The 16,004-nt window shown below is 46.1% G+C and overlaps 1 protein-coding gene across 1 annotated transcript; it reads left to right on the plus strand.

Moving 5' to 3' along the window:
- The first annotated feature begins 227 nt into the window (after positions 1–227).
- LOC114847584 (matrix-remodeling-associated protein 5-like) lies at positions 228–14,661 on the plus strand. Its single transcript, XM_029137497.3, has 12 exons — positions 228–365; positions 975–1,203; positions 1,302–1,431; positions 2,633–2,874; positions 3,413–3,564; positions 4,225–7,439; positions 8,172–8,313; positions 8,895–9,030; positions 9,246–10,388; positions 10,497–10,704; positions 11,286–11,507; positions 11,626–14,661. Exons 2-12 carry the CDS (start codon positions 1,016–1,018, stop codon positions 13,735–13,737), a joined length of 7,890 nt encoding a protein of 2,629 aa, XP_028993330.1. The 5' UTR covers positions 228–365; positions 975–1,015; the 3' UTR covers positions 13,738–14,661.
- Positions 14,662–16,004: the final 1,343 nt, after the last annotated feature.

The following is a 16,004-nucleotide window of genomic DNA, read 5'->3' on the forward strand; positions in this document are numbered from 1 at the left end:
ACTCGCTCAACCCCCAGACGCGTTTGCGAACAGTCCGCCCGCCGGTTCCAGCGCAACTTTTCCTTTCAGGAAACGCGCACGAAGACCTGTTGGATCTAAAAGCAGTTTGTTTGTTTTTTTCTTGCTGATCAATGCGTGACTCCTTTTATTTTTACTGCTGTACTGAGTTATACCTGAGGTGAAAACTTTTTTTTTTTTGAGGCAGGGGGGTTGTCGTTCAGCGGTTCACATGTGTCGGAGTTAATGCGGGGATTTGGCAAAGTGCAAATCCCATTTCTGAATCGCGCACTTTAAAACCAGCTATTAATGGGCAAAATGAATAATTCCGTGAAATAACTCACTGCTGCGGACCGAAGGATTCCAAGGTATGCGCTTAACAGGCATGACTACACGCTTTCTAATCAAACTGCTCGCATCCTGACACCGTGCGTAATTTACTCTGAATCAGTTTGAAGATGAAAAGTGTTTTACGGCTGACGCTCCACAGTCGCTTTGACGAATTTGAACACTTTAAGTGCGACTGTGCCCTTTGGTGATATTAAATAAGACGAGGAGAGAAAGAGAGGCGCGTGGGTGTGGGTCCCTGTGGTCCAGTACTGTAGTAAGTCTTATTACTGACTCCTGTATTTACATACAGACATACTGTAGGCCATTTGTCACTTAATTAGGCCACATGCCTGTGTGGATTGAGGAGGACCCAAGGTCTGTTTACTCGGAGACAGGTGCAGTGTGTCAGTATAAGTCTGTGGCTTCTGGGTGGGTCTCAGGATAGAGTGGGTCACATGTTGCACAGCTCGCCATCCACTTGAGTTACATTCGTGATTTTGGACCGACCAAATCAAACGGACTCGGACGTGTGCATCACACACACACACACACACACACACACACACACACACACACACACACACACACACACACACACACACACACACACACGTGCTGTTCGTGACTCTCCTTCTGCTCCCTGGCAGAGATAATCTCACTGTAGCCTCTGCTAGTGAGTGGAGTGAAGATGTGCGGGAGCGTGTGGGCGCCGCCGGCGCTGCTGGCTCTGCTGGTGCTGACGCTTGTGGTGCCCGGGGGCCGCTCTTGTCCCAGGAGCTGTAACTGCTACCAGGCCAGTGAGGTTCACTGCACCTTCCGCTCGCTGCTCACCGTCCCACCTGGGCTGCCTGCGCACACGCGACGAATAAACCTGGGGTACGGAACGAACAGTGTTTGCATCATCATCATCATCATCATTATCATCTTCATTGTGTCAGTGCCAGATTGATAATAACGCGCCTCGGGCCCTGCAGGTTCAACAGCATCAGCAGAATTCATGGCGGTTCACTGGTCGGGCTGAAGCAGGTGGAGCTTCTGATGCTCCACAGCAACGACATCCACCATCTTCCAGATGGAGGGTTCAGAGACATGAAGTCCCTGCAGGTAAACAGCACCAGCAGCAATAAGATGCAGCTATTTGTGGCTTTATTAACAAGACATTTGTCACCCACCTCCTCATAAATTCCCGTTTTTTAAAAGACACAGATGCACAAATCAAACGTGCAGAACGTCTCCACCAAATTGACTGTACTTCCTCCTCTCCAGCCGCGGCCGCGGGGGCTCCCGTGCTATTTCACCCGAGCTCCGCTGCAGACGGCTCAGCACTCAAACCTTTTACACGCGTCGTATTTCTAATTTACAGACGGCGTCGCTTCCTAACTATGAGAAATGAACACGCTAAAGCGGTCGGACAGGACAGATTTCTGTCTTAACAACATGAGTAATGCAAGCGTTGCCAGGACACATGGCATTCGTCAAAGAGTTCTGTGCAATTTAGGGACAACGTGACACTGATGAATGTGACTTAATCTAAAAGTCATACTGATAATAAGGAATAAATTATATAAATGCCCAACTTTACATTTCATCTGCTGAACCCGTGTGCAGAGCATTAGACTCCAACAGCTCTAATTTCTCCACAACCAAACACATAATTTATTCCCATCGTTCTCTCCACTTCTGTGTGACACACATTTTAGCAGCAACCTAAGGGCAGAGTTAGCTCTGTGTGGGGAAGTGATATTACTCAACGCGCAGTTGTCCCCTTCATCTCCTGGGCGCATGCTGATATATTTGCCATTGTGCGATAATAGGATTCATATTTTCCTGCGCTGACATCTTCACATGCTAGAACTGTCAGCAGCTGGAGATCTTCCAGCCAAGTAGCCTCCCCGGATTTATCTCGCACAAATACAATTTGACAACTTTGTGGTTCTTGTGGTGAGTCTTTTTTTTTAAGTTGTTAGTATGGTCTCCAGTAGTACAGCCCCTGCAGTCTTTTGCTGAGGATAAAGGGCAACAATTCCTATTAGGAGAGATCCAGACCCCCAGTGCTACAATATCCTTTTACTTTTTCCTGCCTTAACCCAATAAACTCACAAGATGAATTTATCTGTTCAAGTATTCATCCAATTTTTCATCCTCCAATCCAGAAATTGTCATAAATAAAACTCGCATTACATCCAGTGACAGACTTATGATCTCAGTATTGGCCTAGTTTCGTCATCAGCCTCTGTATCTATTGTTCGACTGCTCCTCTAAGTCTTCATTTCTTCTCCTGGCTCTATTTCCTCCACCCCCGCAGATACTAAAACTGAGTTACAACAAGCTTAAGGAGATTTCTTCATCGCTGACCTTCTCTGGCCTGACCTCGCTTCTGCGCCTCTACTTGGATCACAACCTCCTGGACCACCTCCACCCACGAGCCCTGCTGCAGCTGCCCAGCCTCAGGCTGCTCCGCCTGCAGGGGAACAGGCTGCATCAGCTGCACCCGCAGGCTTTGTGCACACTGTCCCTGCTGAACACATATTACTTCTCTACTCTCAGGTGAGTTCACAGTCGTGCAGTCATCGGCCCTGTGGAAGTTACTGTTTTTTAATTGTTAAAATAGGCAGAGCGCAAGGGACTCTGATAGTGGGAGGAATGTTAATGTTCTGTTTTGCGTAGAGTCTGGTGCTGCTAAATTGGAACACCCCCCCCCCCCCCCCCCCCCCCCCCCCCCCCCCCAAAAGAGAGAGAAGATGAGTTTTTCCAGCGTGACAGTCCAAACTAACTAAGATAAATTGATTTCTGACAAAATGATATGAATGAAGCCACTGACCAAAGTTGAAAAGCTGACTGACTTTCAGAACAAATGGCCTAATGGAAAGATGCTGGTGTTTAAAGCTACATCCACTCGTACTGATGGACATAAATCTTGAGTTTAAACATGATGATATAAAAGACGGATCGATAGATAAGCTTCAACTGCTCATGTCTTACTGCCCACTCCTTCATCCTTTTCTTTATTATTCTGACTTTGATACAACCTCTGTGTTTTCTGTGTCCCTCTTCTTCCCTCTGTTGTTTATTTTTTGTTGTGAAGACATCTGGACCTGTCCAACAACAGTCTAACCACTCTGCCTAAAGACACCTTAATGAAAACGCCAATGCTGGAGACCCTTGTGCTGCACACTAATCCATGGAGCTGTGACTGCAGGATGAACTGGCTTCTTAATTGGAGTCTGGCTCACCCAGGTGAATCTGGAATAAAGTTTATTTCTTTGTCACTAACAAAACAGATGTTTCTTGTTGTGGTTTTGAGGCTATTTAATTCAACCAGAGATGCAAAATGTTTTAGTGACAGCTTAGTACAATTATTCATAAACAGAATAATTTGTTGATCATTTCAGTCTAAAAGAAGATTAATGACTTCAATATAACATGTCTAATGCAGCCAGATGTTAGAGTGATGGAACATGTTACTGCATCTGGTTTTGTTATCTTGACACAGTACTTACTTTTGACATCTATCCAGTTGCTTTTCATCCCGGGCTGTTTTCTGTTTCCTACACTTTTCTGCATCTCCTCCAGTCTGGTTTGTGACTTTTTATTGAGATGTGAAAGAAGGCTGGGCCGTGAAATGTGGTTCATTGATATGCCAGAGTCAACCTGCCATGACTAATCCAAAATGACAGCACTGATGTGTGCAGGCACATGAAATATATAGGCTAATGACTGCTGTGTCATAATGAAGTGATGCATTTTTTTATTTATGATTTGATATAGCAACCATACCTAATTGGTAACTGAAATAAATGGTAATGGATTCTTAAAAAGCTGGCATGACCAAGATATGACACTAATATCTGCAGATACTGTAGTTGAAATATCTATTTTCTCTCTTTTTTTACTCAGGTTTAGTGAAATGTCCAGGTGGCCCTCAGTGCCCAACATGTGCCTCACCCATTTCTCTCCAAGGGCAAGGCTTGCTCGATCGGACGGACCTACCATGCACCTCGCCTGTCATCTCCTCAGCGGGAAGAGACACACCCCTGGAAACAGACCTTAGTGAAATCCAGTCTTGTGATGCCTTCAGAGACCCTTTAGGAGCTGCATCTCTGAGTCTGTCTGACCAACAAGGAAACAGTGTTGATTTGAGTTGCAACGTCACTCACTCCGACTCTCAGGATATCGCTCCTCTTCCGGATCTCTCCTTGTCCACGTCTTCACCTCTCCCTCTCGCTCTGTCGCTCTCCTTGGAGTGCCCTGTGGAGAGACAGAGCTATGAGAAGCTTTGGAGGATTCTAGCTTACTACAGTGAGACGGCGGTTCGCCTCGAGAGGGAGATCATGCTGAGTAAAGCCCCGGCATTAGCCTACCGCTACCAGCAGTCGGCGGAGACGGGCGGATATTATCATACTGGAGTCAAAGCTTCTGTTAAAGTCAGACCACATTGGTTACTACAGCCAGCCATCAGTATCCAGCTGAACAGAGCACAGTCAAATGCTCACAAAGTTCACCTCATATACTCCACTAGAGTTTCTGCTCATTACGGCCCAACTTCTACTCCCCCTGCGTCCAGCTCTGTAACTCATCCCTGGGTTCTTATTTCAGCTAATGATACCATCACAGCAATAGCAGCAGTAGCTGGCAACGCCGTGGAGCTTCCATGCCCTCACCTAAGTTCTGGTAAGCCCAAAGTACAGTGGATTCTCCCAGATAGATCCAAAGTCCTCTTGTCCTCTGGCGCTCTGGATGGTAGGCTCCAGGTCTCAGCCACTGGTTTAGCGATACAAAAAGCAGAGCTCTCAGATGCTGGAATTTACTACTGTGTAGTCCAGGCTGGCAGGGATGTAGATGTTCTCCCTGTGCGCCTTGCAGTGGAGGAGTCCTCTGTTCCATCTTTAGGAGTTCCAATGGGACCCTCTGTAACCGGTGCAATTGGGGAACCTGTCAGTCTGTCCTGCACGGCATCTGGGTCCCCAGCACCTGTTATACGTTGGGTGTTGCCAGACGGAAGTATAATAAAGAGGGGGTTAGCTGCATCAAGAGGACTCACTGTACAAGCAAATGGCACTCTCTTTTTGCAAAACCCTTCCCTAAGGGATGCTGGTTATTATCTCTGCCTTGCCATTAACCAGTATGGGAATGACTATCTGTCCATACAGCTGGAATTAAAGCCGCATCAACCCCCTCCACTTAGAACCTCCTTCCCCAGAGGACCACAGTCAGCCGCCGGCCGGTCAACCAAGATACGAGCCCCTTTACGACAGCAGATGGAGGAAGGATCAGGATATGAGGAGGAAGAAGAAGACATAACCCTGGTTGCCAGTAGGAATCATCCAAGACCTTTACAACCTCCTCCAAGTAAACAGTATCCAATGGGAAAAGCCAGAAGACGTGGGCCTGTGAGGGGTCGACCTATACCAGCCACTGACCAGAGAAGAAACCGGTTTGACAGTAGACATAGAGCCACACCCAACAAAAAAAGGATAGACCCTAAGAAATGGGCAGATCTCTTGGCTAAGATTCGTCAGAAGACTCACACTAATAGCAGTAGCCAGCCTAGCATCAGTGGAAATCCCACAGCGAAACCAGTGGGGAGAAGCAAAGACACAGAAAAACATGAAGCAGCAGATAATACAGAGAGAGATACAACAGAGGGAGCAATGGAGGAAACAGACAGTGAAGGTTCGTCTGTTGATGACACTGTTTTACAAGAGGAAGGCCTTCAGCCAATTCACGCTGTTCTCAAAGAAATCCAGACACAAAGAGAAACTAAAACAGAGACAGAAACACAGCCAGAGAAAAGCACACACATACAGACACAGGACCCACGTTCACAGACAGAATCCATGACAGTGACCCTTACACCCAAGCCCATGCCTGGAAAAAATGAAATTATCCCAGAGGATATAATCCAACCTGCCAATCGCCAGGAACTCCTTCCTAATTTAGTTCCAAACTCTCGACCTCAGAGACCTTGGAATTCTCGAAGAAGGATTGAACAACGAAGACGAATAAATCGGCCCAGAGTTAAACCTTTGACCCCACATCGACCTCTCCCTGACCCCACTAACCCAACCCACCACACTCAAAATGTGACACCTATCAGAATCACGGATCAAACATTGATTATGTTATCATTAACAACAAAAACCACATCTCCAGCTATTTTGTTGAGTACAAGTGAGTATATTATGCCTCCTCCAAGTAGTGTGGCACCTGATCCATTGTCTTCCCCTGGTTCTCACACGGTTGGTATTGTTAAACCCGCCTCCCCCTCGCTGGCTCCCCTCACCTCCTCCTTCCCATCATTATCCCCCTCTCACACAAAGACACATACAGACATGGTGACACGCTCATCCGACATCGCCGACACTGCAGAATCCACACTTTTCAACGCGCCGACACCGGCGCCCACTTACTCCGATGAGGTTATTTCCTCAACGCTTGTGCCAGACACACGTGCCAGTACATTCACACACGGGAGGCACGCACACACACAAACACACACAGCCTTGGGCAAACAGACTGCTAGATCCCCAGGCAAACACACTGAGGAGGTTGGTGTACTCCATGCACCTCCCTCCACTACAGTCTCTGATGCTCAGTCCTCTACTACAAAAGTCACAACTCGCTCTACTACTCTTACAAGCACTCGTCTTACTACATCTACTGGAAGTACAGCTACTATTAGTGCTAATCCAATCACTTCTACAATTATTGTTATACCTACCACAGTCTCTACTACTACTACTACTACCACAACTACTGCTACCCCCACTGTTTCTCCAAAGAACCGTTTTACTATCACCAGTTCTAAAACACCTACAAAAACTATTGCGTCTACTGATACAACTCCTACCACTAGAGTGACCACCTCATCCAAAACGTCTCCAGCCACTACTAGGACAACTGTTTCTATTCTACCTACTACTGTCACCACAAGTACAAAAGCATCTTCCAGACAGGGGTCAAACGTTAGCCAAACCAACCTGACCAAGCCTGGTTCTGCAGCTCCAAAGCAGAGTCGACCACCTACCGAATGGAAAAACCCTGGAGCCAATTCAATTCCTGATTCACACAACAGCAGGCCACAGACCCCTTCACACTCCGCTGTCCCCTGGGTGAGTTCAAATCAATTTAGATAACACTATATTGACATTGTGGATACACAAAATTAGTCTTAAACCAAGTGCATAGATTGGAATGGGAGCCAGGGAAAGATCTTCATATGTTTGCTGCCCAAATACGTTTGATTTGGTTATTGATATTTGTTATTCTGTTACTAAAACTCACTACACACTCACACATTACCCCCGACTGTGAAATCCCTCGGGCAAAGGCCTGACACAAAATACACAATAGATCTGAAAAGAGTTTAATCTGTATCCAGACAACCTGCTGTTAAACCTGAGGGATGTTTATGGCACTTCTTCAATTTCATGGATTTTCCAGAGCTCTACTAGAGTCACTGTCAGATCTCGAAGGATGATGAGAAACGCATGTTTTATAATCAGCATCGTTTTGTGTTCTCGGAGGCAAACCTGAAGGGATTTGAAACAATCAATTGTTAATTAATTGTTTGGGCTGTGTTGGTGCAGTGTGGCTCTGCAGACCAAACCACTAGATCCACAGACAATGAGGGGATTTTGCTGTTTTTGCAGTGCATGCACTTAAATTTACAGTATGTTCACTTTAAAGTAATCCATATGCTATTTAGACGAAAAAACAAAAATTAACACAGTTTTACTGGTTTGATTTTGAAGTTTTTATCGCTATTGAAATCATATCATACTAAGGATGTGTTGCTGTTAGTGTACTTTCAGGTATAATGTGTCTTCTTACATTTTTTATAGGCTCCGGTTGTGAGATCAAGACCAAGGATTGCAGACCCACACATCCGGGCGGCATCTTTCCCAGCAGAGAGCTCTGCCAGACTGGCCTGTGAGGCTCGAGGGGAACCGAAACCCTCTATCACATGGACCAAGGTTGCCACAGGTACTGTACAACTAATCTGATCAAAAACAAATAGCAGCAGTAGCAGCACTGCAAAGGCGATGAAGCACAAAAAGACAAGACATGTCATGCCTTCGTCGAACATGTGCAATAAATATACTACCTGATGGTGGAAAAACTAATGACAGTGTTCTAATAACTAGCTGAGCCACCTTTGGCAGCAATAACCTCAAGCTCCTCCTGTGTGCAATATCTAGTGTTTCATGATTTACAAATATTGTGTTGTATCAGTTGTTGTGAGTTTTAACAACCATTTTATGCATAAAACCAGGGATGCGCAAAGCTTCACACCTATTAACGCCCTGGATTACACACTAGCATGCACACAATAGACTTTTCTGAAGGCTGCCATGTGGCAAAGACATATTGCAGGAAAGTAATGGAATATTTTGTGCTCTGCATCACTTGCTTGACTTCATGCTGTGGCGTGTCCCTGTTTCTCCTTCCCTCTTACTCACTCTGTAAATTTCTTTCCCAATTTGTGTCTTTTTTTCCACTCTCTGTTCACTCCTGCTCTGCCTGACTGTCTTTGCTCCGTTCCTCTCTCTCTCTCGCTCTCTCAGGAGCAGTGATGTCAATCCACTCCAGGGCTCAGCGTTTTGAAGTCTTGCCAAACGGCACCCTTGTTATCCAGAATGTTCAGCTGCAGGACAGGGGCACATATATCTGCAGCGCACACAACTTTCTGGGTCGTGACAGGTGAGGCCACTGATACCGGTTATAAATATTAATTCACTACATTACATTTAATGAATTTGGAACATAATATTTTCACTTTCAAATTTGCCTAGGAGCTATTCATTTATTAATTATATATTTTTCTCTACCAAATTTACAAAACACATTTAACTTATGAGACTAACTGACTTATGTGTTTCTGTACTGAATATGTACATTTTCTGCTCTTTTATAAGGTTGCTAACAACCCTAGAAGTGTGGACCCGCCCCCCTCGGATGCAGCTGGTGAGCTACAGAGAAGTTACGATCCACCAGGGTGGAGAGCTGCTCCTGCAGTGCCGGGCGGACGGTGTTCCCACCCCCACGTTGTCCTGGGTCCTGCCTGATCGCTCTGTTGTGACCACTGCCTCCCGTCCCGACAGTCACGTCGCGATGGACACAAATGGAACCCTCCGTATCTCTGTAACTTTACCTAGTGACAGAGGGGTGTATCGCTGTGTGGCGTCCAACTCAGCCGGGGCCGCCAGCTCCTCTGTGCGGGTTCACGTATCCTCCTTACCCCCGGTGATACAGCAAGCCAAGGAGGAGCACGAGCGGTTGCCCCCAGGGAGGCCTTTTTATGCCCACTGCTCTGCCCGAGGTGCCCCACCGCCAACTCTGCGCTGGCAGATCCCAGACGGGACTCTGGTCCGTCCGTCCCAGTTTCTCCACGGCAACCTCTTCGTCTTGCCCAATGGGACGCTGCATATTCGAAGAGTCGGACCAAAAGACTCGGGGAGCTACGAGTGCATGGCGAGTAACGCTGTGGGAGCCGATAAGAGGACAGTGAAGGTGGAGGTTGAAGATGGAGCAAATGGAGCAATAAATGGGAAGGGTGAAGGAAAAGAAGAGACAAAAGCCAGTGTTACTGAAAAAACAATTTCTTCGCTCAATAAAAACAAATCACTGTCCATCCCTAACTACCTGTCAAACTCATTCAACTCAGCAGACCCCTCCCCTCCATTATCTTCCGATAGATCCAGGAACTGGCCACTCACACCGAGCTCCTCTTCTAACCGTCACCAACCCAATTCAGCAAACCCACTTCTGAAAATAAATAAAACTGTGCCTCTCACCTACCTGTACATAAACAATAACACTAAGAAGGTTTTGCCTAATATTGCAAACAACACAACCTCTGACAAAAGTACAGCTTCAGATGTGTTGCAACACTTACCTAACTCCCATTTCAGTAAAGCACGTATTGTCTCAACATCACCCTCCGTCACTATCGTCCAATATGGAGGAATTCTACAGCTTCATTGCTCCGTGACTGGAAACCCCTCACCCATAATCATTTGGAGAACCCCCAACAGGAAGCTGGTGGACAAGCACTTCAGGTAGGGGGGATATGGATTTATACCAGAAAAAAAAGTACATCATTAAAATGAAGGGTGTGTAACTGAATGTCTCTCTGTTTGTGCTTTTTATATACATGGAACTTAAAGCTTCGATCGCCGTCTGAAGGTTCACCCCAACGGCAGCCTGTCAGTGCAGGCAGTAACGGAGAAGGATGCGGGAGACTTCCTCTGCATCGCACGCAACAAGGTCGCAGACGATTATCGCCTCATGCGTGTGTCTGTGGTGACTAAGCCTGCAAGGATTGAACCAAAACAGCCAGTCACTCAGATGGTGCCACTCGGCAAAGCGTTGAAGGTATGCTGAATAGAAATTTAATGTTAAACATGCTAATAATGATGTTTAATTATTATTTAGATACAGTTGTTTTAATAGGGATGTTTATCAGGACATTTTGTTAAACACACACAATATAAACATAAATTCAATAATGTGCAGTCACATTTATATAGGGAGAAGAAAGACCTGCTAGGTCACAGGCTGTTATGAATCATCAACAGCAACCTTCAGGGGATGGTACTTCTCACATGAATATTTAACAGCTCAATGAAAAACAATGTCTCCCAGGGTAAAATACTAAAAGAGGACACTGTACTGTTGTGGGAATTTGCCGCCCTTCATTTTTAATTGCATTTAAACATTCATGAGCAGTAAATTGTATTTTTGAATGCTTCAATATTTCTGTTTACTCAGTTGTATTTTGTGTGATGAGTTTTCTTTTATTCAAGGACCTAAATATAACCGTCTTCAAAACCTTTAACACAGAGACGAATATATATTGCTTATTACAAATAACAGATGGCCACGTTTCGTCAAAATAAAAGGAATCAGCTTTTGTGGCGATAACACAATAAGATCATCAATCCTGTTCCCTCCAGGTTGACTGCCAGGCATCAGGTCTACCTGACCCAGATGTTCGCTGGAGTCTTCCAGATGGAACCATGGTGAACAGTGTGTTGCAGGGGGAAGACAAAGGAGGGCGAGCACGGAGGCTAACTGTGTTTGATAATGGGACGTTACTGGTTCCAGCAGTGGGCGTGGGAGAGGAAGGGGAGTACACGTGTTATGCTGAGAATCAAGGAGGTCAGGACACCATGAAGGTATATATGCCTAGCTAGCCTACTAATATTTATTAATTATATTTGTCAATATAAATAGATTTAATTAATTGGGAAAAGAAAACGTTAACGTATTCTTTAATTTATTCCATCCTTCAAGGTGAAAGTGAAGATCATGGCGACGTCTCCACCAGCCTTTAGTGATGACAGAGTCTACCGTGTCATCAAAGTTCGCCAGGGGTCAACAGCTGCAATTCGCTGTCAGGTCACAGCAGACGCTGCCACGTCAATAACGTGGTTTTCTCCAGCTCACCGCGTCATCCCACAAATTTCAGCCGCTGGATATTATTCCACGCGCGTCGCGGTGGTTCCAAGTGGAACTCTGGAAGTGCGTCTGGCCCAAAAGACTGATTCGGGAAACTATACCTGTCGAGCTAGCAACTCGGCCGGGGAGCGGGGCATGGTGGTGGGCCTGGAAGTGGAATCCCCTACCTACGAACTGGGTGGGCAGGTGGGAGGGAGAACCTGGACTATAAGCAATGGCTCCACTAATAGCAGATCAGGGGAAAACACGGTTAATAATGCAGGTACGATCAAGTATAATCAAGTAGTTTCCTCCAGTGGAGACAGACACAAGCAGGGCAGCAGCAGTGGATATGGTAATAATGGCTGGACAAGACACAATGTACCAAACAATGGCATTAACATAGAAAACAGAGGTTCTAATCCTGCTCTAAGGATTTACAGTCAGAATCAATTCAACAGGCCCGTTAGTGAGAGCACAGCGCCAAGCAGCAGCAGTGGCATCAGGGCTAGGCTGAGCAATATAGGCATTAGGGCTGGTGACACTGGAGAGAATAGAAATGGAGCCGGCATTGTGAGTAGTCGCAGTAATAGCGTGGCTAACAGTCACAGCCAAGTTAGGGGGGACGGTATTGAACAGAATCCTGGGAGTAAGGAGAGTGAAGTTATTGTGGGAAAGGCTAATGATAACGCCAGCAGAGACCAGACAAAGATAGGCGGTGTTTCTCCAAATGATGGACCTGGTAGCAGTGTGCAAAATAGTGGAGGTGGCACTGGCACACCGTCAAGAAACGGCTTCAGCATTAGAAGCAGTGCAGGATTGCCCAACAGAGTTGGGAAAAACTCTACTAACGCTGCCGAGGGTGTGGTGATGACGTCCAAGCAGCGAGCGGTGAAGGGCCACACTGTTCTCCTGCACTGTCCCTCTGAAGGCTCCCCTCCCCCCCGCCTGTCCTGGGTTCTGCCCGGTAACGGCGTGCTGCCCGCTCCGTACTACGGCAGCCGACTCACCGTGCACCGGAACGGGTCCCTGGAGCTGCGGGGGCTGCGCTCGACCGATGCCGGGCCTTTGGTATGCGTGGTGCGCGGTGAGATGGGGGAGCAGAGGACCAGGGTGGAGCTGGAGGTCTACGAGCCACGGGAGGAGGCCGGGTCATCTGACGGAGGAACAGGGGCGGAGAGGACTGTGCAGAAAAATCTTGGTTTAAGTGAGACACATCAATCAGGACATCTTTCAGCTCAGTCCCTAAGCCCACGAACAGCATTACCTGGGGTTCACCCAAGAGTCCCAATTACTCAACATCCTCTGCAGAAAGTCCTTAGTTTCCCTTCTGCGCCTCAGCCTGTTGAGCCTCCACCTCGCTCTGCACCTCAGCCATCAGTGAGCACCAGAAATGCCCCCTTGGTGAGCATTGTTAACGGTGAGACCCTACGTCTGCCTTGCCCCGCTCCTCAAACCTCCGCAGACGCCAGGGGTTCCCTCACATGGACCACGCCAGGTGGCAAAGTGCTGACGCCGAGTGAGAGAAGCGACAGACATCAGGTACAAGAGGATGGAACGCTGACAGTGCATCAGGCCTCCGTGTTCGACCGCGGCACCTACACCTGCACATCCACCAGCTGGGACTCCTCTTCGGTCTCACTGGTCACAGTTCCTGTGATCATCATCGCGTACCCTCCTCGTATCACAGCAGGACCCTCCCCTCTGACCTACACGCGACCCGGGATCGCTGTGGAGTTACCCTGCTTGACCATAGCAACACCCCAGGCAACCGTTACCTGGGAAACTCCAGACCTGACTCAACTAAAGGTGACGGGTCAGGCTCGTATCTATGGCAACTACTACCTTAAACCTCAGGGTTCCTTGATAATACAGAAGCCGACAAGTAGGGATATGGGATTTTACAGATGCACAGCTAAAAACCTAATCGGCGTTGACACCAAGGTGACCTACCTGCAAGTTATATAGCAGCAAAAAACACACAAACATGCAGCGGAAAGTAATGTGCTTAATGAACTGCTCTGATGTTCTCGTGCCCAAAGGAACTGCAAACCTCCATGCAACAGATACAGAGTCTCAGAGATAAAGCCATGACTGACACAATACATGTCTCATGCTTTCTAATGATTCTGAGTCATGACTCAAATCTTTGTCTTTACATCATAACATACTGTATGTTAAGGAATGGCTGGTGTGACATGATGCTCAGAATACACATCCACATTCAGATACTGTACATAAAAGAAACAGCACATTAGATGTTACAGCAAATACTGTTTAGTAAAAAAACATCAACACCGGCCAGCTGCATTATATTTGTGTGTGTAAATGCATTTTGGACCAGGAAAATACAGTATAAAATGCACAATGTCACTATGACAGTCTTGTGTGGTCTAATATAAAAATATGATTTTTATTTATAAACCTCTCATGTAACAGGTGGATACTTTTTATTTAGGTTCTTATTGTGTGTAGCCAATAACTCAAGTTGGAAGCCCTCAGGGCATTGTATAGACTGTAACACAAGGTTGGAATTAGGACCCACACTTTCCAAATCCTGTTCCACCTCCACTGACTGTACGAAGTGTGGTATTATTCATTTAACACACTATCTAATTATTAAGAGTGATCTTTGGACTTGATATACTGTAAACCCTGTGTAAATATGTTTGTGTGACTCATGACACTCTCGTAAAGCTTGTGCACAATGACAGTAGCTCCTAGTTCTTATGTTCCCATTATCTTTGCGTTTTGTCCTTAAATTATTGCTACTGTAAGACATATTTCACCACAAGTTGAGAAATTTTAAATATTATGTCTGGGCTTGAATGGCCCCAGTAAATGTCTGCTATATTTTTCACAGCTTTATTTTACAAATAAAATGAAAAACAATCAAAAGTGTTGACTATAATGAACTGCTGCAAACAAATGAGTTCGGAGAGTGTGAGTGTGTGAATGTGTGTAGAGAGAGAGAGTGCAAGAAAAGAAAACACCTAGAATGAGTGCAAAAGTGCAGCAGAAAACTTTTCCCTGGGTATATTATGAGAACTGAAACTCCTTATCCCCAGCTCAGCTGTCAAACCAGGAAACTGGGTCTTAACAGTAGATGAGACACATGTAGATGACATCATTACTCTCCCTGGGAAATGCAATAAAACTCCCAGGACCCCCCCTGTGCTCCCACCTGCCAAGCGCTGTTTACACTAGGGATCCACTAAACAGATACAATCTAAAGGCAGATGTAAGAGCAGTGATGGAGGGGTTCATCATTAGTGTGAAACATCAGCTGGAGCGGATGACGCGAGCAGAAGCCACAGCTAAAGCAGGCGACATAGATTCATTACTGGATATTTTGTGCATTTCCAGCAAGCTCTTTTCCATTTTTGGTTGCATTTTCCCTTTTCTATACTGTTTTTATTTAGTTATTTTGGGGTGTGAACAAATTGCACCATGCTCGTGCAGACACATTTAAAGAAACGGTACAAAAAAGCAACTAGGACACCGTCCAGGACGATGGCCGCGGCCCTTGAGGCCAGGACCAGTCACTTGGCTAATTTAGCGCTCCTCCACGCTCCAGCGCTCGGCCAAGGGCTCGCTTTTACTATCTTATTGTTCATGACACAAAGTTAATAAGTTGTGGTTTGCACTCGCCTGAAACCACGTCGGAGAGGAAGTGCGCAACCTTTAAAAAGCCCCAAATGTTGGAGCAAGTTCTCTGCGAGGGGAGAGATTTCATTTACACGGACACTCATGCCGTTGGAGCGTTCTCAACGTGTAAAGCAAGCAAACAATTAAAACGCTGCATAAGTCCTCATATTTCACAGATCAAAGCTGTGCTAACACCATTCTCACGAGCCACTCGGCACTTTGGGCGCTTTCACATGGTTTGATCGTTTAGAGGGAAACAGTGCAGAGGAGCAGCGTTTAACTGTGGGTGTTTTCTGTTTGGGATTCTCATGTTTTGAATTATCTCCTTTATAGTGTTGGAGCGCTTCCACCCACTAATTTTATGGTTCCATTTGTTGTCATCAAAATAAATTGTTTCTAATCCTGCTTTGTTGTGCTATTGCTAACATGCAGTACAAGCATTTAACAGACTACACGAGAATTTTATGCGTATGGTTTATTTTACGTTGACAGAGTTTGTCACAGATGCTGTAAAATGGGTCAGATGATGCTAGAGTGTCATATATGAACTCAAGAAGGACTATGTTGGTTCACATGGACTGAAGGAC

This window comes from Betta splendens, chromosome 21 (genome assembly GCF_900634795.4).
Source record: "Betta splendens chromosome 21, fBetSpl5.4, whole genome shotgun sequence".
NCBI classification, from domain to species: Eukaryota; Metazoa; Chordata; class Actinopteri; order Anabantiformes; family Osphronemidae; genus Betta; species Betta splendens.

Excerpts from the sequence above, each read along its gene's own strand:
- LOC114847584 (XM_029137497.3), top strand. The coding sequence starts at position 1,016 with ATGTGCGGGAGCGTGTGGGCGCCGCCGGCGCTGCTGGCTCTGCTGGTG. Across the intron at positions 1,432-2,632 it reads GAGACATGAAGTCCCTGCAG|ATACTAAAACTGAGTTACAA; the intron begins GTAAACAGCACC and ends CCACCCCCGCAG. Across the intron at positions 9,031-9,245 it reads AACTTTCTGGGTCGTGACAG|GTTGCTAACAACCCTAGAAG; the intron begins GTGAGGCCACTG and ends CTCTTTTATAAG.